Below are 21903 nucleotides of genomic sequence, written 5' to 3' on the forward strand. Positions count from 1 at the left end.
AACTTGTCGTCGCGGAGGGTGTGAACTTTTAGAGGGAGAAACCGGTTTATGAGGTCGAAATTTTGCTGTTTGTCATGATTTTTTTTAACCAGGAAGGAATAATCACAAATTGTTTAAACTTGGAGGATATTTTATTTATGTTTTCAAGTACACTTTAAAATTTTGTCAAACGATTTCCGCCGGAAATAGTGGAGTTACGGCGTGCAGTCCATGGGCGATTGCCATCCGAGCATTTGGCTGGCGTACATCCCTGACGTCGCAATTTTTATCTGTAATCATCAGGATTTTTTTTTTTCATTAAAAACATATTTTCTAAGAATATGAACCTAATTTTGATCAAACAAATTGAAAATTGCATGTTTTTGAGGTGTTTGAACACAATGTCATGTTTTTATACTATATTTTTTCATCTTTCTTGCATAAAAACATATATTTTTAATAACAATATAATCCCCGAATTTGGTTCATGTTACGTGGAATTGAATAAAGAATATCTACACCAAATTTCAGAACGATTGATCAATAACTTTTTGAGCTAGAATGTACGCTAGTCGAAAAAAAGTCGTTTCGAGAAAAACGCGTTTGAAATAATATGTAGCGAAAACGAGAAATTCAAGGCAGTAATTAATTATAAAAAATGTTCACCGGTTAATCAGCTATTCCAGCACCATATAGCAATCCCTCTTTCTATTATTCAATAGCACAGCGGTATTGAGGCACGTAGCTGGAAAAGAAGGGCCTGGGCGCCGCTCCGTTATAATTACCGTGCGCTTCTTCACAGAACCGACGGGCGGTCACTTAAGTGCTCATTGCATTCGAACTAATGGGAATTTTGCTTTGAAATTTTGACCACATATTCTTGAATAGTTATACTAACGATTCATGCAATAAACAAAAAGACGATTTTACGATCGGTCTAAACTGGTTTCCCCCCTTAATTAACGTGGCTAGAACGGGGGTTTGGGGGGAGGGGGGGGGGGGGGGGGTTAGATGACAAAATTATAGTCAACATAGAATAAAAAAATTTGTTTGGACGTATTCAAATAAATATCCTCTAAAAAATCGTGTTTTCGGTTTTTCGAAATTTTCAAATTCGTTCAAACCGTAACCGAGGAACCGTTTCGACGTCTCGATTTTTTGCCGTTTTTGCCGGTTAAACAATTTTTCCACCCCCTGTAGCACTCAGATTTCAAAATTTCAACAAGATATGTTTATTGGAATAATGTAACGCGTCTACCCTGAAAATTGCTAGCTGTGGGAAATTTTTTTAGGCTCTTTATGAAAATCGAGCCCTATTTGACTGGCCCAAGTATGGTAGGTGTAAAAATTGGAACTCGAATATATTTAAGATAAATGCATATCGCATTTGGATGTTTAATTATCTGAAATAAGTATCGTGTGATACTCGATTATGTATTTTTCTGAAAAAAAAAATCGCTACGTTGAGGGTGTGAAATTTCCATATGGTGCAAGTTCTAGGTGTCGAGTTCCGCCACACCATCCCCACAAAAATTGCCGGCGCTGATACAGGCATTGGTTGAACTCTAATTGAAATTATTCCTCTAAAAATTATGGCGCATCTTGTTATATATTTCACAAATCTCGAGTATTGGACTTGCTTCTTTATGCTTCTGTACTTTGTTGCGGGCGCAGCAAATTACAAAGGTTCACTTCGAGTACGACATGTTGCCACCAGAGGGCTGGCAACGCCGACTCACCGCTGACCGAAGTCCTTGCGTTCGGCGATAGTGTTCATCAGTGTTCATTTGGACAGCGCTCTGACAAGTCGTTGGTGTCGAAGCTCTGTGAGTTGAATTATTGAGTTTTGTTAATTTGATCTCTGAACCTGACTCAAGTACACCGCAATCATGACGATGGCAATGTTACAACGGCGAGCCAACGTGAGTATACAACGCTTATTGAGGAAATTCGTAATTATAACCGTCTGAATAATTCTAACCTTCCGTTCCTTCGACTCCTAACCTCACTTTCACTCCGAATCAATCCCTACGTTTATTCTCTTACATTTATACGTTTACCTTGATAGTATTAAGTGTTTGTTTTAAACTATTTTTTCAAATTTATAAGGTTCGGCTCCCCCCAGAGGTCAACAGAGTTTTGTATATAAGAAACCTGCCGTACAAAATCACCGCTGAAGAAATGTATGACATATTTGGTAAATACGGAGCAATACGGCAGATCAGAGTGTAAGTTAACCTCATTTAATGTTAATTCTACTTGTTCTAAAATGTTTTGCATTTTTATATTCAAAAAATTATATTATCCACGTTATTCTGCTTCTGTTAATTCATGGCGATGAGCTATTATCAATACCGGGGTAGAACGAAATTCACTGCTACTACCATACTCGCTGGAACTAGTGGAACTACGAATTTGTTTATCATGTGGCAATAACTTCAGTCTTTGAAAATGAGCTTGAAATATACGTGCATTTATTATGCAGAGCAATTTGGACACGAGTGTAAAAATTTGAGTTTCTTTGATTGCAGAGGAAATACGGCAGAGACGAGAGGAACAGCATTTGTGGTTTATGAAGATATCTTTGATGCAAAAAACGCCTGCGATCACCTGAGTGGTTTCAATGTCTGTAACCGTTACCTAGTGGTACTGTATTACCAAAGTAACAAGGCGTTCAAACGCGTCGACGTTGATAAGAAGATGGAGGAAATTGATAAGCTGAAAACGAAGTACAACCTCAACGAAGAAAAGAAACCGTAATGTTAAGAAATTTAAGTGATATTTTGAACAATTACAAAGTATCGCTACTGTGAATGCGGCAGTTGCTGCATAATCACGAGTGGTTCAATTATGTGGCAAATGTAAGTGTATGCCTGACTTGTGTGAAGTTATTTCCTATCAAAGCCAGAGGTATGATAAGCCCGATCCTATTCTCTACTGCACTGTTTGCAGTTTGTTGTAAATATAAAATGATTTTATATTGCATATTTATAAATCATCACCTAATTCGTGTTACATTTAATGCATCACGCACAAGAACAGTGTAGAAAAAAAGCACTTTTATAACCTAGTTTCTAGCATTAGTAAACAGTGTGTTTATTTTTAGTAGATTGCTACAGGTTTTTGAAACAAGTGGCATTGAACCAGTAAGATCGACGTGATATTTAATGACGATGAAAATTTCAATCACGAAACAAAATGAACTGCTGTTTCATTTTCTATTAATTTTCAAATTGCGAATTTAACTTGTGAATTTCAAGTGTTTGAGTACAAAAAAGGTAGTTTGTCATTTCTTCATCCAGTTAAAAAATAAAAGTTTTTTGATGTTGTAATTCGTAACTACTATTTAATGGTATCAATATCGAAATAAAAACCAAAAATGCCGTTCAATATGATTTTTCTCATTAATAATTGAGAATTACGCACCTCCAAACGATCCATCTCGCATTTTAAATTTTGAATAAATTTCAAGGGATTAAAATTAGACAGAGAAAAGTCTGTGTATATCAATTACTTAGTTTACGCATTGAATTCAAATTAATGCTACCGGGTATGATCGAAAATTTAGAATAAAAAACAAAATGCTAATGTCGAAGCAATTTAAAAATCTTAATAACAAAAATAAAGACAGACATTTTTTAAATGAAATAGCAAGATTGAAACTATTGCAAATCAACAGAAAATATTTTTCTGCTTCATTTAATTATATTCTATGAACTTATGACCGTAAAAGATTGTTTACAATCAGTGTATAGCGAAATCGCATAAATTAAGAGTAACAAGTTCTTTTGCCAGCAATTCCGAAAACGACGAAGCAAAATCAGTTACAAAAAATAATTAGAACATTCAAAAGTACGTTAGGATCACGAAATACGTCAATTGATACGACTTTTTCACACGGAACTTAGTTATTTCAAGCAAAGTTGCAATATCCCATGTTTATAAAAAATCCCGCTAAGGGATTTGGCTACGATAAAGAACGAGCTGTAGAATCGGTCGATTTTTTGTGCTAGAAAGTGCAACTTTAGAAAGTATTTTCCGCAAGGAGGGGGAATGGCAAATATAGCAATGCACAGTTCTTCATCGATCGGAAGCTTACAGCAAAGTAATTATTTTTACAAGAACATTGAGATCAGAAGCGCGAACAGCGACCTGGAAGAAACAAAATTTTAGGCCAGGTTCGTCATATGCGAGTAGTAAAAACAATCTTCTTCTCGTGTAAAACACTCCGCTGTAACTCGCCGCATACTTATAGTCAAACGATTAACATTTAGATCTTCGGATCTGGAAATCATGATTATGCCGCAAAATATGTTCTCTGCATCATTATTCGACGGCTGAGCAGAACAACATCGTACCTCAGGATTTGTTTAAACGACATCGTATTCGAGAATTAACATTACGTTACTAAATTATAATTCAATTCCGCAGTGAAAAATTGCTTTTATTTTTATGGGTAATATTCATTCTGTTTTATGAATTAGTTATTAACTGTGATTTTAAATGATTATATTCATCAAATTATAAATAGCAGTTTCGTTATAAAATGACTTTATTAATTAATTATGTTAAAAACTAACGTCAAACAAAAATAATTTCAATACCTTTTTTTCACTGAATGATTGTCATCGTCTCTTTTTAATGTAATAACGCATGTCACCCTTAATAAGGTTTACGATTTGGTTGGTTTCTGGAAAGAAACCAGTTCAGCTTCTTTGGATTTTATAATCAGTAATTATATAAGTTAACTAGCACCTCTGTTCCTTTAAAAATCATAAGTACCCAGCAGTGGTGTAACCTCGGAAAATTTCACGAACCTAATTTTACCTTGAAATACGATTACGAAACAAATTCTGAAATACGACGTTATTCTGCTTAGCCTTTGATATATTCAATTTTAGACAACATGAAAATGACCTTCTTGGTTTATAGATAATTCAAGACGCATCTCGGTATAAAAAAACGTCCCGTCGAATTGAGTCGCATTCAATTGTTCTTTATTTGATTTGAAAGTTAAGAATAATTCTTGACCGATCGACTACTTTCGTAAATTAACGGTAAATCGATCTCAATCAAAAGTTGGAAAAAGAGAAAAAAAGCCGCTTGAAAGATCTCCGGCAATATTATTTTTGCCAATGATATTGAACACGAATGCATTAGCATCTGTAAATCTGTGATAGAAATGAATCTGAGCGAATTCGAGCAACACAAGCTAACAATAAGATATAAACAATTTGAGAAAGGTTTTATCATGCTTGTACCCTGATGTTTTTAACAAGATTCTAATGTCTTTAAGATAAATCTTTTCACTGTACAGATCTCCAGAGATTGAAATAATTTTACAATCTGTTACCTCCAGAGCGAATGAAAATAGATTTGTGTAAGCACGGTACAACCGAGGCTACAACAGATGTTCGTGAATATAATTCAGACAATTTATGGAAATCTGGCCAGAAGCAGAAATGGGCCCGAAAACATTGTAATCAGCCAAAAAACGCCAAAGTTCAATCATTCCGAACGTTCTAATTATCAAGCGTTTTCTTAAGTTGTCGATCCTATTGTTGGCTTGTGTTATTCGAATTTTCTCGGATTTATATTAAATAACAGGAACATTATATCGATCCCGTTCACCATCATTGGCGCAAATAACATTGCTGGACATTTTTTAAACAGGTTTTTTCCTGTTTTTTAATTTTCTGATTCAGACGATCCATCATTTCGAAAGTGGGAGTCGTAGAATGTGTGTGTCTCGACCTGGCCGAGTCGGAATGTGAAAAAGAAAACCTGAAATTCCAATTTTTAAATGCCGCAATTTTGTATTTCTAATCGTCGTTCGGTGGTGAGGGAGGGACGGAGGGCAGGAGGGAGGGGGGGTCTTTGATGGTTTAAATCCAGAATTCTACAGCAGCTCCAGCATGCCATCTTGAATTTATGGTTCAAGTCAGTAGATATTGATCGTTGTAAAAAAAAAAAATTGTCACAACCAAAGCTGTAGAGAATTGAATATATATCCTTCGGGATTAGTTATGACCATTTTTAATCGAAGGTTGAAAATGTACGAGTCACATTTGCCAATACTTTTCCACTATTGCCACAAATTCAAGATGGATAACGAAGCTACTGTGGAACCTAGTAAAAAAATTCTGAATTTAGGTTACTAATAAGCCCCCACACCGACGCGACGATTAGAAAAAGAAAATCATAGTATGAAAAAATCGCAATGTCAAATGTTCCAATATTCTCAACGTGACCAGAGACCACCAAAGACCGTCGAGTGGCGACGCGTAGCGGCGAAACGGCGAATCAACAAGATTCCATTTCACCTCTCTCAGTCGAAAGGGAAAACTCGCAGAGCAGCCTCGAGCCGTAGGCAGTTTTCTCCGATCGGACGAGCGCAAAAAAAAAAAAGAGGGACGCAGAGGACCAATGTCGGCCGTATCGCCGTCGCGTGTTTGTTCGATCAATTCTACGTCAGGCCGAAAGGCAGAGTCGTCAGTCATACGTCACGAGGCCTAATAGCCGGCCGGCAGCAAAGCTTGAGAGAATCGCGAGGTAGGTGGACGAGGAGGGGGGGAGGGGGGGGGGGGGGGAAAGCCGAGCCGTCCGGATAAGAAACTGTTATCAGAAATACTCGGCTCGTCGAACGTCGAGCACCTGGCTCTCCGGATCAGATGTCATACGAGTGCTGCGGCGACGGCCGAGCCGCTGGCAGAACCTTCTCGGATACTCTGACGGCGCTTAACGATCTGAGGGATAATCTTCTCCCCCCTTTCGTCATTTGTTTACAATATTTCGCCCTCGCGGCCGCATCTGCTGCGCTCAGTTATTGGCTAGTACGACGCGCGACGGCTCGAACCGAACGCTCTGAAGGTAACCGCCGTTCGCCGTCGATCCTGTCGCGCGAAACTTCAGGGGAATGATACGGTCTCCTCGCGTCGTATGACGACCTAGAAAGGAAGCTGGACCGACGATGACGATGACGACTAGTGAATGAGCGAGCCCCTGGAATCCCCGACGAGGTTTCCCCCGTCCGGACACCTTCTCGGGACCGACGGAGAGCCGGGATATAATAAAAACTAATTGCGTGAGTATATGTATGTTTTAATCATATGTAACGTATATGCATGCTTGTTGCCCTAGATCGGAGCCGAGACTTTTGGTTCGTAGGTCGAAATTAATATTCGGTTTTGTACCTGAATGGAGCTAAACAACTGAGACTCGTCGCGTCGTTGTTGTTGTTGTGTTGTTGTTGTTGTTGTTGTTGGATGAGCTGCAATTTGATACGCTGCGATTGACGTTTGTGTTCGTAGCTTCGGTGGCTAAGTCGAACGCCGGCGTAAACATACAACCGCATGCGATGATACGCATGTCCGCAACTTATCGCAATCTTGCCTTATCGCGCATGTGTGCCTGTAAGCACAATTGATTACGTGCTGTTGAAATAATAAAACTGCCACGGTTTACCGGTGTCCGGGAAAGCACACGGGAAAATTGCACAAGATAGCAATTATTATTATTTTTACACGAGGTTGAAGTTGGTAACGTTATCGTAACGAAACGTTCGGGAAAAAATCACTGTCTTCTTAATTTTAAAATGATTTTTAAGGAACTATGTTTACAAAGTATGAGTATATTTCGTATCGTTACGGCTTACTGAACTTCAGACAATTCTAAAATCTACAAGTAACTCTTTTTCCTCCTCAGCATGAATCGTGACGATAACTTCAATATGATTATTTTTCGTTGACTCGCAGGGATGAAAGATAATAACGCGAATTGTACTATTTGGAACTTCGGAACAACTTCGAAGGGGTTGGATTGGCGAAATATACGCGTTCGCTAATTTTATGTTGCGATTTATCGATTATCAGACTATTCTAAAGTTGGTAAATAACGAACCATTCCGAAAATGCTTCGTTACAATAACGTCGCGAACGCGTGACGAAAGTCTTATTTGTCCATACCGGTTACCACGAGTTGCCGTTTTACCTTCATATTTGCATCTCGAGTTTCGAGCTTCAAACTCAAGATATTTGATATTTGAATCGACAGAAATTAGCCCTGTAGACTGCTAAGGGAACTGCATGCAGTACTTACTACAAACCGTTACACAGCTTATCGGAATCTTTGCATGCAACATGTGTTCTTGTTTGTAACGATTTTCTTTGATAGCCGTTCTGCGACTCATAACATACGTATGATTATCAATGTTATACATGCATGAATTTAACAGGGAAGATTTGAATTAAACAGTTTATAGTTACTGTAATCGTGACAGATGAGGAATAAAATTTGAGGGGATGTCAATAGGACTTTCATACTGTTGATTCAACGCATTTTGTTAATGAGATTTCAAATATAAAGTTTCGTCAGATTTCGTATTATTGAGTTTTCAAAAGATCTAATATAACTAAGAGATGAAAGTTTTCACGCACGGTATTCAATAAAATTTCGTGAATCATTTCGATACGTACAATCCTTAAAGAATCTTTAGAGTTACTTAATCATTTCGAAAGTATCATATTACCTATTTAATATCGAAACGTTTTCATTCTGCAGAGATGTATTGCACATTGTTATACACACAGATCTCTGACTATTTCCTGAAGTTATCCACGATGAACTGTACATTATAGGTATAATAATAGATCGAGTGACGCTATATCGATCCTAAATTAATACTGCTGTCATACAATAACCTAATAATAATACTAGTAACAATGTTGATAAATCTGTCTCATTGCTCTGTAGTAAAATATTAAATATTCATATACGTTGTATGTACAAGTGAATCGTTGAACGAGCCAAATTTCGCACGACAAGAGTCCCTCATTATAATCATACTACAACGTGCAGTTACGTAACAACAACGCGTGTATTTAGCACAGCTAACAGACTGCCAAGAATCGTCTAAGGGAAACTTGCGGTATTGGGACCGCGTTTAAGGAGCACTTGCGGTTGTGTCGCATTTTGCAATGAGAAATTCGGCTCATCTTTTCAGCCGCGCTCTTGAAACAGGACTTCATTCGCCACGCGAGAACCTGGTTGCGATATTACGTATATATGGGAGACCCTCGCCGACGATGATGATGACGATGATGAAGATGATGATGACGATGATGATGATGATGATGATGATGATGATGATGATGATGATGATGATCGTTTTTTACCCTGTATCGCAGGATTTTGTTTCAATCTATTATAGGTGTACACTGTTCGCGTTTTTTCGAGTGTCGTTACATCGTCGATTTGCTGCGTAGTAGCGGCCGCAGACACGCACGAGAGATGTTCGCCAGGCCCGAGAACGCGTGCCGCGTTTTAGCGCCAAGCTTATGTTAATCTGATAACGGGCCAGAAGTCTGAAGTTAAGCAAAGTTTATCTCCACTTCTAAACACGATATTTATCCACCTATCCACCACTCCGTCGTGGCTTTGCCGAACTATTTATAGACGCACAACGGGTATACAGTACCTGTATACAAACGAATTATTTTATTCAACGTGTAATCGATGTATCGACGCGCTTTTTGCTAACCTGTACGTATGTATATGCTATGTGTATGTTACAGGGTGATCCTTATTTAGGGGTCGGAAAAATTTTCATTGCGATGAATTAGAAAAGAATCGGTGTCAAATTTTAAGCCTCTACTCGTCAACTGAACGTTCTACAAAAAAGGTCCTTTGTCATTTTATGATAAATCTAGTCTTTCAAAAATTGTTATTTAAGGCCCTTTGTTGACCTTTGACGTATCTTTGACTTATGCTCCGCTAGCTATTATGTCCAAATTGCTTCTCGTCGCAAAACTATTAGACGTAGACATGTGATCTTTTTTTTACAGCTCGTCGAAACCTTGAAAACTCTTGAACTCAACCTTACTCTATCTATTTGTAAGAGTTTAGTCAGCGTTCGCGTAAGCGTTTGATCCCGTTCCGACTTGGCCTACAAATATCGTTGTATATTCTAAAGTATCGATCTGGTTGTAACGAAATATAGCCTAAAACCTGGCTAGACGTTGTAGCTGTTGACGGAAAAAAATTGATGAAAATCGGTTCAGTAGTTCTGTAATTGTAAGCGAATATACGGACAGACAGAAAGAAATTCAGCCTTAGATGCGGTATAAATTAGCATGCTTATTATTATTACGGTCGCGTTATAGGTTTACGCGTATGTATAGGTATGTTTTTTTCTCGCTAAAACGACCGCAATGATTTTATTCCTCTTCGTCTTCTCACAATTCTTGGCAAATATTACGAATATTTGCTACCATTTTTTCGCAGAATAACCAGACTTTTGATTTCATTTTTCTTTATAATTATTATAAACGTAACGGATTTTGCCATTAACTGTTTTCATCTCATTCGGTTCAAACGCGGATGCAAAGTACATACTCGAATAAATGATATTTCTTTTGATCGGTTTTTAATGCAGAATGAATTGATTTTTTCAATTTCCGAATCGTATGTTCAGATTTTGAGGAATTTTTCTTTGGGTTTAATAAAGAGGGATTATAACAATTATCTCTAAAACTCTATAAATTTAATATTCCTGAAATATCTTCAAGAACATTTCAATGAATTATTATACCGATTCGTTTCAGTTTTATCTCGTATAATATGATAATGAAAAATAACAGACAGATTCGTCCGATCGACTATTTCCGAAACAAGTGTTAAAACAAGGAAGGAAACTGTACTTATAAACGATTATTCGTGCTGCATAATAATAATACAAATACAAATAGCATTTTTGGTTTTCAAATATCTTCGAATGAATGAATAAGAAATTGAATTAACCGCTTAATTGTGTGATTGTTTCTGTACTCGTTTCTTGGCCAAATTATTTCATAGTTCCGCACTTATTCCCGCAGTGTTTGCATTCCAATTTGTATTCGTGTTTAGGCGGGTGAAACCCAAATACATATTGTATGATAGGCATATACGTATATAGGGCATTCCACGACATCTCGAACAAGATTTTACATCGATGTCTCGGATTGGCTTTACAATTTTTTGTACGAAAGTACATGACGAAAAACGCAATCGCAATTTTTTCCCCAATTTTTCGACCCTGCGTATCTGAAGTGTGATATAAAAATTTGAAAAAAAACCCACTTTCTAAAATCTGAAAAAAAATTTGAAAAATCTTATAAAGTATAATAAAGTTTTTGACACCTATCAGATCTTTTAATAGGTGTCAAAAATAACGTTATATTTTATAAAAATTTTCTGAATTTATTCTGAGTTTAGAAAATGATTTTATATTTCGTTTCTAAATCATAATTCAGATACGCTGGGTCGAAAAATTATAAAAAAAATTACGATTGCGTTTTTCGTCATGTACTTTCGTACAAAAAATTATAAAGCCAATCTGAGACATGGCGTAGAATCTTAATCGCGATGTCACGGAATGCCCCGTATATAGAAACGGTGACAGCAGGTATGGGAAATTTTGCGAGTGAGAATATGTAGGCTAAAAGCGGCATCCCGTTAATGGTGCGCCGTAGGAAAAAGACAATAAAAAAAAGAAAAATACGACTAAACGAGATATAAAAAAAACTCTCACCTCGCATATGCACGAAACGACGCGGACGAATAAGCGAAGCGAGGTTAAAAGAGCTATTTTATATTGAAATATACGCGACAATGATCACGCGGTAAAAAACATCGGTATATGTATAAGAATTGAAGAAAGCGCCGGCGCGTATAATGTCGCATGTATTATAGTTATATATATATATATATATATATATATATATATCGTATCATACGAACGTGATGCGTATTCCAATTTCTGTAGCTATATAATCGGCCGTTATTTTCGCGCGAGGTTTCGAATCCGTCCATCGATCTATCGATCGGTTGATCGGAATCAATTTGGAACGCCAAGCAAGCGGTTTTGTACGCATGCAGCTATTATACAGGTAAGCTCTGTTTGTCCACGTTTGCTTACACGTAATACATACCGGGACAATCTGTTGAAACTTTAAAATCAACCGCGCATGCCTGAGTTTTATCGGCTGTTCGAGCAGGCTGGCCATCCCGAGTTTCAGCTGTCAAACTATTTCTGGCAGCGATGTAGTTGATACGAATTTTCGAGGTTAGAATTTCAAATAATTGAAGTAGTGACTCGGAAAGGTTCGGGAAGCGTTTCTTATTGGGTCGGAAAGTTGATTTTTCAAAGAACGGTCAGAATTTAATGCTTACGCTCTTTGAAAATTCAAACGTACACATTTTGCGTAGGTTGGCCCGCCTGCATCGCGGACAAGAATATCGCTGCGGGAAGATTTCGCCTACCAATGAGATTGAATTATTTGACGCATGTGCGGTTGATTTTCAAGTTTTAAGAGATTGTCCCGGTACTAGTTGTACGTATTATACGAACTAGGGTGGTCCTTGTTTAGGGTGTTGACGAATTTTTACCGCCCCATCACTGAAATCAATTTCAAATAATTTAAAAAGAGTCGCCAAATTTTTTCAGATTCTTACAGCAAGTCTGAGATAGCACGCATTGTGATCGAAGTTTCTTATGGAAATGACATGAGAAAAACTTTTTTTCGCACTATATATTTTGTCGTGAAGGTAATAATGTTCCAAAAAATCTGTAACTGCGAGGTTTTAGTCGGCATTAGTGATACTATGTGAAAAAAAATACACATCATCGTACGAGGCAATCTAGACGAATTGCACTTCCTCTAAATAAAAAAAAAGTCAGGTTTCGAGGTTGTGCAATTCGTCTAGATTGCCTTGTACGATGATGTGTATTTTTTCCCAGATAGTAGCACTAATTCTCACCAAAACCTCGCGGTTACAGATTATTTGGAACATTATTACTCTTGCAATAAAATATATACTGAGAAAAAAAGTTTTACGCATGTTAATTTCCATGAGAAACTTCGATCACAATGCGGACTATCTTAGATTCGATGTAAAAATTTGAAAAAATTAGGCGATTGTTTTCGAATTATTTGAAGTTGATTTGGGGGATGGTCTGGCAAAAATTCGTCAACACCCTGAATAAGGACCACCCTGATACGCACGTATGTATACTAGGCCAAAGTGATTCTGACAGTGAAAGGGATCATTTTTTCGACTACTCGGTTACGTTGGCAACGCAGAATCAGCCCGCAGCGCCACCGCCGGCCAACCGCGAAAAGCGTCAATCTTCGTAAACATTACGTAACCCATGACCGTATAATCTAACCCGAAAATACGAAATTCGTCGGTCATAGGTTATGTAACGTTTACAAAGATTAAGCTTGTGCCACGATCGGCCGGCGGTGGCGCTGCGGGTTGATTCTGCATTGCCAACGTAACCGAGTAGTCGGATAAATTATCCGTCTCGGAATCACCGCGGCCAAGTGTATGTGATAGGTCTGTGCATACGGGATATATGGAAGTACGGACTACGTTTAAACAGTCGATTCGACGCGGTATTATTATACAAATGGCAGCTGTCAACGTGCCCAATAGCTTTCTATATTCAAATTTTTCCGATTCAGCTGTACGTAGGTAAAAAAACACCACTCATGTACACACAATACATAGGCGTACGCGCGAACGGCAAATTCGAGTTTACGTATACGGGCGTGTGATGTATCATACAACTTGCAGACGCCACCGCCTTTCGCAACTTGGTGAAAACGCCGTTCGGGTTCCGTTCTTCGTCTTCGCGTTTATTATGTCCGCGATTATCCCGATCCGTGACCGAGAATCTAAACTACACTTTATTTTTTTGTCTCTCTCTCTCTCTCTCTTCTCAATTTTTTGCCAATGTGTTCGTCTTTGTTTCGCTTCGCGTATGTACGGTACGTATACGTATGCAGGTACATTAACGGATAGTCAAGAAAGTACGTAATATGTAAATAACGTATGTGGGAAATTCCCTGCGGCTTTATTTATAAGAGCGTCGAACGGTCATGCACCATCGCCAATTTTGTTTCCTCTTCAATATTTGGTGGTTGCACGCAGTAATCCCAAATACAATTGAAGAGGAGAATTGAAAAAGGCTATGTAGGTGCTACGTTAAAAAAAATTAAAACAAAAAAAAAAAAATAAATACCTCTTCAAGTATTTACGCGCCAAAGTCAATATTTTATAAAAAAAAAATGTTTTTTTTGTTAACCATTTGACACTTGCAACTTTTTTTTTATTCTCTTCGATTAACTCCGCTCGTTTTTTTTTTTTTATGTTTCCTGATATCTCGCCGTTTTAAAATTCAAAGCCGTTAATGTTTGATTTTTTTGTCAGCTTGTGAGAATCCGAACTAAGATCACACCAAATTTTCAAGACCTTGCAGAAAGTGGTATTTATAATATCATTGGCTTGGGAGTTATGAATGATTCACGCTCGTTACGACTCAATTTATCGTTTTTATAGATTTTTTTCGTATGTTTTAAAAAATTTGACCAAAAATATACAGCGTAAACACAGCGTACAAAATCGTAAAATCAGATTTTAAAATATACATTGTATTATCTAATTGAGAACGATTTTTTTTTTTACCAAAATTGGATGCGTTCTAGTGTATGTTCATTATTCCTGTAGGAAAGTTTCCAAACCTAGTGAAATTAATTATCAATCAAACTTTGCCGAAGTGCAGTTTCTAAGTGAAGAATATTATTTTGTCAATTTGTCAGTCAATCGACGTATCATATATTTATACACAATTCAACTTAAACGTATAGGTACAAACCGTGTAAGTGAAAAAATCTGATGGTGTAATTAAATTGTTCAATGATCTATTTTACATGTATAGTTTTGATCTATCATTAGAAGACCAACATAGCCGGGAATAAAGCGAAAGGAACACGAGGGAAAATAAAAGAAAGAGCAAAAACTGAGCCGCGATATCCGGTGTAAAAGTATTCATATATGGTATTATATATAAATTGAAATATGCCTATATATATATAAAAATATAGGCATAGAAGTTTATGTAAATAGCGACTAACTATTCGTACAACGTTGCGGCGATGACAATAATAGCGGATTTCTAGCGCACGCGAAATTGGCGGCGCGTTCCCTTCGCACTATACCGATTTTAGCATACGGTTGATTCAATGCCGCACCCAAGATTTTAACGATTTCGTTATGTATTATACCTACTTGCTGCCTGACTGCCTTTACACACTAAACACAACCTGTCGTGTGTTTAAACGATACCTGCATCATGCCACGCTACATCCGTATATATACATTCTAATATGGATTGTATATTGTGTATATGAGGCATTCCATGAAAAAATTAGAAAAAATTATAAAGCCAATCTGAGACATCGACGTAGAATGTTGATCGAGATGTCACGGAATCCCCCATATAATTTTACACAAAAATTTTTGTTCAACATGCAGTATTTTTACATGTACGCTTTATATAACATGTGTTACTGACGGTATATTTCTTTTGCCATCTTTTTTCCATCCGACATCTCTGTCCTTTTTTCCTTCTACCTTGCCGCCTGTAATACGTATAATTGCCATGCACATCGTGTGTGAGGAATCGTTTCGCTGAATCAGCATGATGTACGTCTTGCAGCCAACCTATTAAATAAATACCTATTAAAAATATTTTCATTTTATCAATCATCCATTTTTGTTTCGAGTGTGATTTATTGTGTGTATGGAGCATTCCACGACAATTCGACTAGAGCCTGACCTTCACCCGCTGGGATTTGCACCAATTAATAATTGGCAATTAGTAATTTTATTTTTTTTTTCCAATTTTTAGGATTCGATATATCTTTCCAAATATAACAACTATCTTGACATTGTTATTAAAGTTCGAAATAAAAATTTCAATTGTGAATAATTATTTTCAATTATTTTGATTTTTCATTTTTGAATTTTGATTGAATTTTGATAGTTGTTGTATCAGGAAAGATGTACTGAACGCTAAAAATTCAAAAGAAACAGCAAAATTAATTTTCTCTAAATTATTAATTGTTTGAAAAATTGATAAAAAAATTACCGTTTCGCCCATTCACTTTGATTTTGATTTTAGCCCTAGAATGTATGTAATTTTATTTCAGAATATTCGTAAATTGCGCATTCACTGTCAAAATATCATGATTTGAAGAGTTATGGGGGCGTCAAGAGAGTTGGAAAGATTTGCAAAAAATTTGGAATACTTTTTAGATTTTGAAGAACAGTACATGATACATGTAACCTTTCTGAATTGAACGATTATGCACCAAAAATTTTTGCGCTCTAAACGACGGTCAATATTTTCGTTTATTTGGATTTTTATCCTACATGCAATCGTAATTTGTCTAGAATAATCGACGTATGCTAATGATTGTTATATGGACAAATTTCGATTAGGAATTCTGGAAAATCGATAAAAATGACTAAACCGTTATCTGGGAGATTTATATTTTTTAAACTTTCGAAAACGTTACATGTTTTGTTTTTTCAATCCTGACATGCTCACACAAAGTGTAACATTCACGTATCAGGTAAATTATTTTCCCGATATTTTATTCGCTGAGAAAATCTGCAAATTTGTTCAAATAATTTTTTACTGACGTGACAGAGAAGAAGAAAAAATTGTGTAAAACAATTACGCGACTTCCTCAAGTTCAATAATAATTTGTATGATACGTATTTTTCTTTGACTAAAGTAAATTAGGTCTTAAACTTTTTCTTCATCACGGCGATCTACTTAGGTAGGTATAAATATCGTTTTAATTACTAGATGATTAAACTCGATTAACTTCAATTGCCTTAATACTCATGTCAAATCTCTATTTCATAATGTTTTTCTTTTAAAACTTTTTCAACCGCATACACTGTGTTCTGTTCTGAAGTATTTGATTACAAATTTATTAACCAGCCGGGATTAGTCGATAATTTAATTAATCAAATTTACCGTTTAACGCGTTATGGTAGTTAAACTTCAGGAGATTCTCATTCTGTTATTATGTATATAGGTATACGTATATATATATATATATATATATATATACACAATGTATAGGTTGTTTCTAAATACAGAAAAAACGAGTCAATTTTAACGACGAAAATAATAGACAAAAACAAACGTTTGATTCTTAATTTGACGTAAATTATCTTTTAAGATCCAGTATGCGAATACAGGGATATTATTATTATACTATTACAACGTGGATTTTAGATATGAATTTTTTAATTGAAATACGTGGCCCTCTAATTTTGTTATAAAAATTTTTAATTTCCCTATATTTATCTGTTTATTATACTTGACTGTTATTTATTGAATTACCCACCGTCAACGTAATCGTCATTATCGTGATTCATTTAATAATCGTCCTACGCGAATATTTTTTGGCCACGAAAAGAGATACGAGATAAAGTTTTATAAAAAATTCGGGGAGTTTTTTAAGCAGGGTTTTTTAAGATAAATCGATATTGGTCGACTTTTTAAGTTTGCCATTCTTTTTTTGTTTTTTATTTTCTCCGATTTTGCAAGCAGCGTCTGATTTTAGACAGAGAACACATATTTTGGATATAAGCAGGTGGTGGCGAGATCAAAGACGTCAAAAAAAAGAAGAAAAATTATTTCGATTATTTCTCTTTCACTTCAATTACCGCATTTCATTGTCTCGTTAAAAAATTTCGATTACAATTTAAAATCCAAACCAAAATAATAAAAAAAAATATCATATCGTTTCGAACTCGCCTAATTTCGAATCCGCAAGAAAACTTTTCAGCCAGGATTAGGAGAAATAGTTTAAAAAAAATTACTTTACATTCTTAATCGATGATTAGTTCATCATCTCGTTATCACCTGCTCATATAAAAAACACGCGTTTCCCTGTCGAAAATCGGACGTCAGTTGCGAAAATCCAAAAATAGCTGCGATCGTTATCTCTCTCTCTCTCTCTCTCTCTCTCTCTCTCTCTCTCTCTCTCTCTCTCTTATCACTTCTTGTTTTTGATTACTATGTAGATATATATATATATATTTTAATATCTATACACTTTTACAGGTTTATATATGTATATGTATATATCACATCTATGTATGTACAGCGTTACACATGAGTGGAAAAATACATCTAATTCAGTTTTGAGTCATATGCAATTTACGCCTGTTAAAATACTCTCGGCTAGCCAGTGATGATCGTCAGCTGTGGTGAACGGCACACGTTCTATCTATCTCTAGCCTAGTCCAACCTGTATAATGCAAGGATTTACTACTGTCTATTATATGTATACACGCGTTATGTACGAGTATACGTGCCGTGTAAAAACTATCATAGCGTAAAAGCGACGGCGAGGTTTTGGACTGTTATTTTACTTTATTTCTGTTTCTTCTTTGTTTTTTTTTTTTATTTTTGTTTTTTTTCCAATAGTTTTATTACTTTTTTTCCCTTCTTTATAGTATTTTCCGTTTCACGGTCACGGTACTCGGATTTTATATAATTAAACTCTAGTTTATCGCGTCTGTTCGTTAGATTATTAAAGGTGAAAAAATGGAGAAAAAAATGTACCAATAAAAAGACAAAGTACTTAGCATCCAACACGTGTCGTCAATCATATCCGTATTGCATACGTATAGGTATATTATACGTACGTATATATGTATCCATTGATTTTGGCAACAAAGAAAATACGTGTACAAGTAACCTTGTTGCACGTTGTACAACGGATATTGTCCTACGTGTTACGATTAGCTAGTAACCGTTTATTCACACGGTTTTTGGTAGCACCATTTTTTTTTTGTTTAATTTTTTTTTAGACAAGGTTCGCTCAAAAATCGGCATTTTGACACATTATTGTATTACCTTTGTTACTCATTATTTTTAGTGCATGAATTATTACAGCATCGGGTTGTATAGGAAGTTCTACGCTACGACGAAATTAGTTAACGTTCAGTTAAATCGGTTGCAAAATTGTTTTTTGTAAGACGATGTTATATGCTGCCAAATTCAATCATATACCGACTTTTTATTCCGTATTCTCGATCGAATTTAGTGCGCAATTAAGTTTTCAAATATTCACCAAATCATTCTTTACTCCGGATTTATTCTCTAAGAAATGTGGTTAATTATTTTTAATGGTACGGGGCTTACCACGTTCGGTTATAAACACCGATCTCCTATAATACACCTCTGCTATAATATTATAAAGGATATTAAAAATTTCCGATGTCATGCATAAATTATTAAATATCGTACACAGTTCAATGTACCGAGTAGTATACAAAATTTTGCTCGCATCTTACTGCAGAGATCATTGACCAAACAATTTATTTACGTATACAAACTTAATATGCATTATGTATAAATATCTGTATACGTAAAACTTGTACGGTACGCAATTTACACTCGGGGAATTCAGAAAATTAACAATCAATTTATGGTCGTCATACTCACGACGTAACAATGATTGGACAAAATCCGGGAATGAAAAATTATTATTCACCCATTTGTATACATATATATATTACTCTGTCAAAATAATCGACCATCTTTTTTTTTCAAAATTCAAGCTGAAAACATTGTTCCAACTGACAAAAAAAGAATGCTGACCAAGTTTGAGCTCTCGATATTTGTATTCAAAGGTGCGCCATGGGTCTTTCCTATTTCCCATTTCATTAACATGGGAAATTTTTTCTTTTTTAACTATGTAATTTTATAACTCGTCAACGCATTAGTGGACCGATAAGACCGGAGTGTATTTTTGTAGGGAATTGAAAGGTCTACAAAGAAGTTCTTTTATCATTTTACGATAAATCTACAATTTCAAAAGTTATTCAAGGTCAAATGTCAACAAAGGACGTAATATATTACATATGCCGCGTAATATCGAGCCAGTTATGTAATTCAATACATCATTCGTATTACAGATTTAATTACAGTTGAAATCGTAATTGGTTTCGTTACAGTTTTGTTTTACGTTTGAATATTTTTAATTGTTGATTTTTTCCTGCTACGTATCATTTAAATCAACCCGCTTCTCGATCCTAATCGTATAATGCTTTTTTCGCAATTCCATTCGTCTCTTTCTTCAATCGTCATCGCGCACGTATAGTATGGTGTATTTCTAATTGATAAACCGACACACGGTGGATTCTAGATAACGCGATGGCGAGAGGACGAGGCGCATTGCGAGTTACGCAATCGTTGAAACTGCGTATTGGTATATTCTCTGTACGTGCGAGTGTGTATTTGTGTAATACATCGCAAATTGGCGAGCAACGAGAGAACACGGATAGACAGACGGATACGTTGCACAGAAATGTAACGGCGGAGAGAAAGAGATAGAGACAAAGAGAGAGAGAGAGAGAGAGAGAGGGGGGGGGGGGGGAGAGAGAAAGATGGATTCGTATAATTAATATTCTAACTGTGACTTAGACGTGAGAGACATCCTCAATTATTTACGCACAGCCAATATTATACCCTCTTAGAAGAGAATACATATACATACTCTGCAAGCATACGATATTACGACCGCATGTGTGTGCGCGTGTCATGCGCGCAAACAAAATATCGCCTGTCTTCAATATATATCGATTGAATTAATGAATATATGAGGTAACGGCGGGAATTGGCCATACAATGCGATAGTATTGTCGAATTGTATTGTATTTTTTCAATGAAATTCACGTCAACTGAATGGTTTACCATAACGCGCATGCGCCAGAATTCTAGAGCAATAGCAGTTGTTTTTTCAGGTTGACCAACATTCGTTAACTCAGATTACAGGGGTCGCCACGATGCATGTAACCTCAAAAATGTTGGTCGCCATGACGAAACAACTGATATTGCTCTTGAATTTTTAGCGCATGCGCGTTTAACCATTCAATCGTTAGCGATTCACTCTGTACACACCCTTGCGTATAATTCAAGGTGTATGGATTGACAATTTACCGATCCGATCTTAATGTGCATGATACCTGTACGATGCATCGTGTAGGTATGATAACTTGGTGGAAATTTTCAAATTTGTTTATTATAATATCCTGCGGCAATTTCGTTGTTTTTTATTAGACCGATGTGCGGAAGAATTAATTCCCGGTAGAATGAGCAGATTGGAAATACCCGAAAGTAGACGTAATTTTAAGAAACTTTACAACTGCGTCAGGCTTATTAAGAATTCTTTATATTTTTTTTTATATGTTATATGCGAAAGAATTTTTTGAATGTGTATAATGTGTGTACGTGTAGTGGAATGTTTAAAAAAATGGGGACAGTATTTTTTTGTTTTTCATGTTATACAGTGCAAAATTAATTTTGACTGTAAAATAAAACCATATACTTTTTATTATAATTTTTATTGCCCATCATCCCATTTTTCTTAAAATTTTGCAAAATAATAAAAAAATAAAGCGAGGATAATGAAATATATCTTGAAAAATCACAGTAGCTTCTTTTTACGTTGGAGCAAACAAAGACCAGATATTAGATGAATGGGTACATTTTTTAACTTTTGGCCAAAATGGTGGACTGAAGCCGATCTTCCAATATCTGGGAAAATAAAAATGTTATTTATTACCTACATTAGAATGTATCCAGTCCAACTATAAAACCGTACTACACGATTGTTTCGAAAAACTCGGTAAAGAATTTGGAACGAGTGTACCAATATTTATTTTCACACGTTACCGAAGGAGATGTTCGGGTAGATATTGAAGTTGCAGTAAATATCTTCAAAAATCCAAGTCCACGTATCTCAGGTGCAAAAAAACGGGCTTAACAGCTCCATCCGATACGCAAACCTGAAGAAAAACACTTCAAAACATATTAATTTGATGGAGAAATAAAAAAATCGCAGGGATTCTCCGAAATGGCAATAGGAAAATTGTCGAATTCATGCCATTTCGTTATTTCTGCATCAAATGAAAATATACGTAATGTGAATGTATTTTTGTTGGAAAATTGCGTCTAGAATAGGGCTGTTAAGCCATTTTTCACGTTTGAGATACCGTAGACTTCGATAT

The 21903-nt window shown here is 35.9% G+C and overlaps 2 protein-coding genes and 1 long non-coding RNA gene across 4 annotated transcripts in view; 2 read left to right on the forward strand and 1 right to left on the reverse strand.

The window, feature by feature from the left end:
- Nucleotides 1-112: 112 nt before the first annotated feature.
- On the reverse strand, nt 113-7263 carry LOC124176231. The gene is made up of 3 exons (XR_006869332.1): nt 7173-7263; nt 646-739; nt 113-269 (listed from the first exon to the last, which is right to left on the reverse strand). It is a non-coding gene; the product is annotated as an uncharacterized LOC124176231 (long non-coding RNA).
- LOC124176228 (splicing factor 3B subunit 6) lies at nt 1728-3369 on the forward strand. The gene is made up of 3 exons (XM_046557204.1): nt 1728-1901; nt 2089-2207; nt 2511-3369. Exons 1-3 carry the CDS (start codon nt 1869-1871, stop codon nt 2737-2739), a joined length of 381 nt encoding a protein of 126 aa, XP_046413160.1. The 5' UTR covers nt 1728-1868; the 3' UTR covers nt 2740-3369.
- Nucleotides 6612-21903, forward strand: part of LOC124176223 (solute carrier organic anion transporter family member 74D) — a 95949-nt gene continuing 80657 nt past the window's right edge. For both annotated transcript variants that reach the window (XM_046557187.1, XM_046557190.1), the window contains exon 1: nt 6612-7063. The gene's annotated coding sequence lies outside the window, so the exon portion shown is untranslated. The remainder of the gene's footprint in view (nt 7064-21903) is intronic.

This window comes from Neodiprion fabricii, chromosome 2 (assembly GCF_021155785.1).
Source record: "Neodiprion fabricii isolate iyNeoFabr1 chromosome 2, iyNeoFabr1.1, whole genome shotgun sequence".
NCBI classification, from domain to species: domain Eukaryota; kingdom Metazoa; phylum Arthropoda; class Insecta; order Hymenoptera; family Diprionidae; genus Neodiprion; species Neodiprion fabricii.

Coding starts and splice junctions, on each gene's coding strand:
- LOC124176228 (XM_046557204.1), top strand. CDS start 1,869: ATGACGATGGCAATGTTACAACGGCGAGCCAAC. Junction 1,902..2,088: donor TGTTACAACGGCGAGCCAAC/GTGAGTATACAA, acceptor CAAATTTATAAG/GTTCGGCTCCCCCCAGAGGT. Junction 2,208..2,510: donor GCAATACGGCAGATCAGAGT/GTAAGTTAACCT, acceptor CTTTGATTGCAG/AGGAAATACGGCAGAGACGA.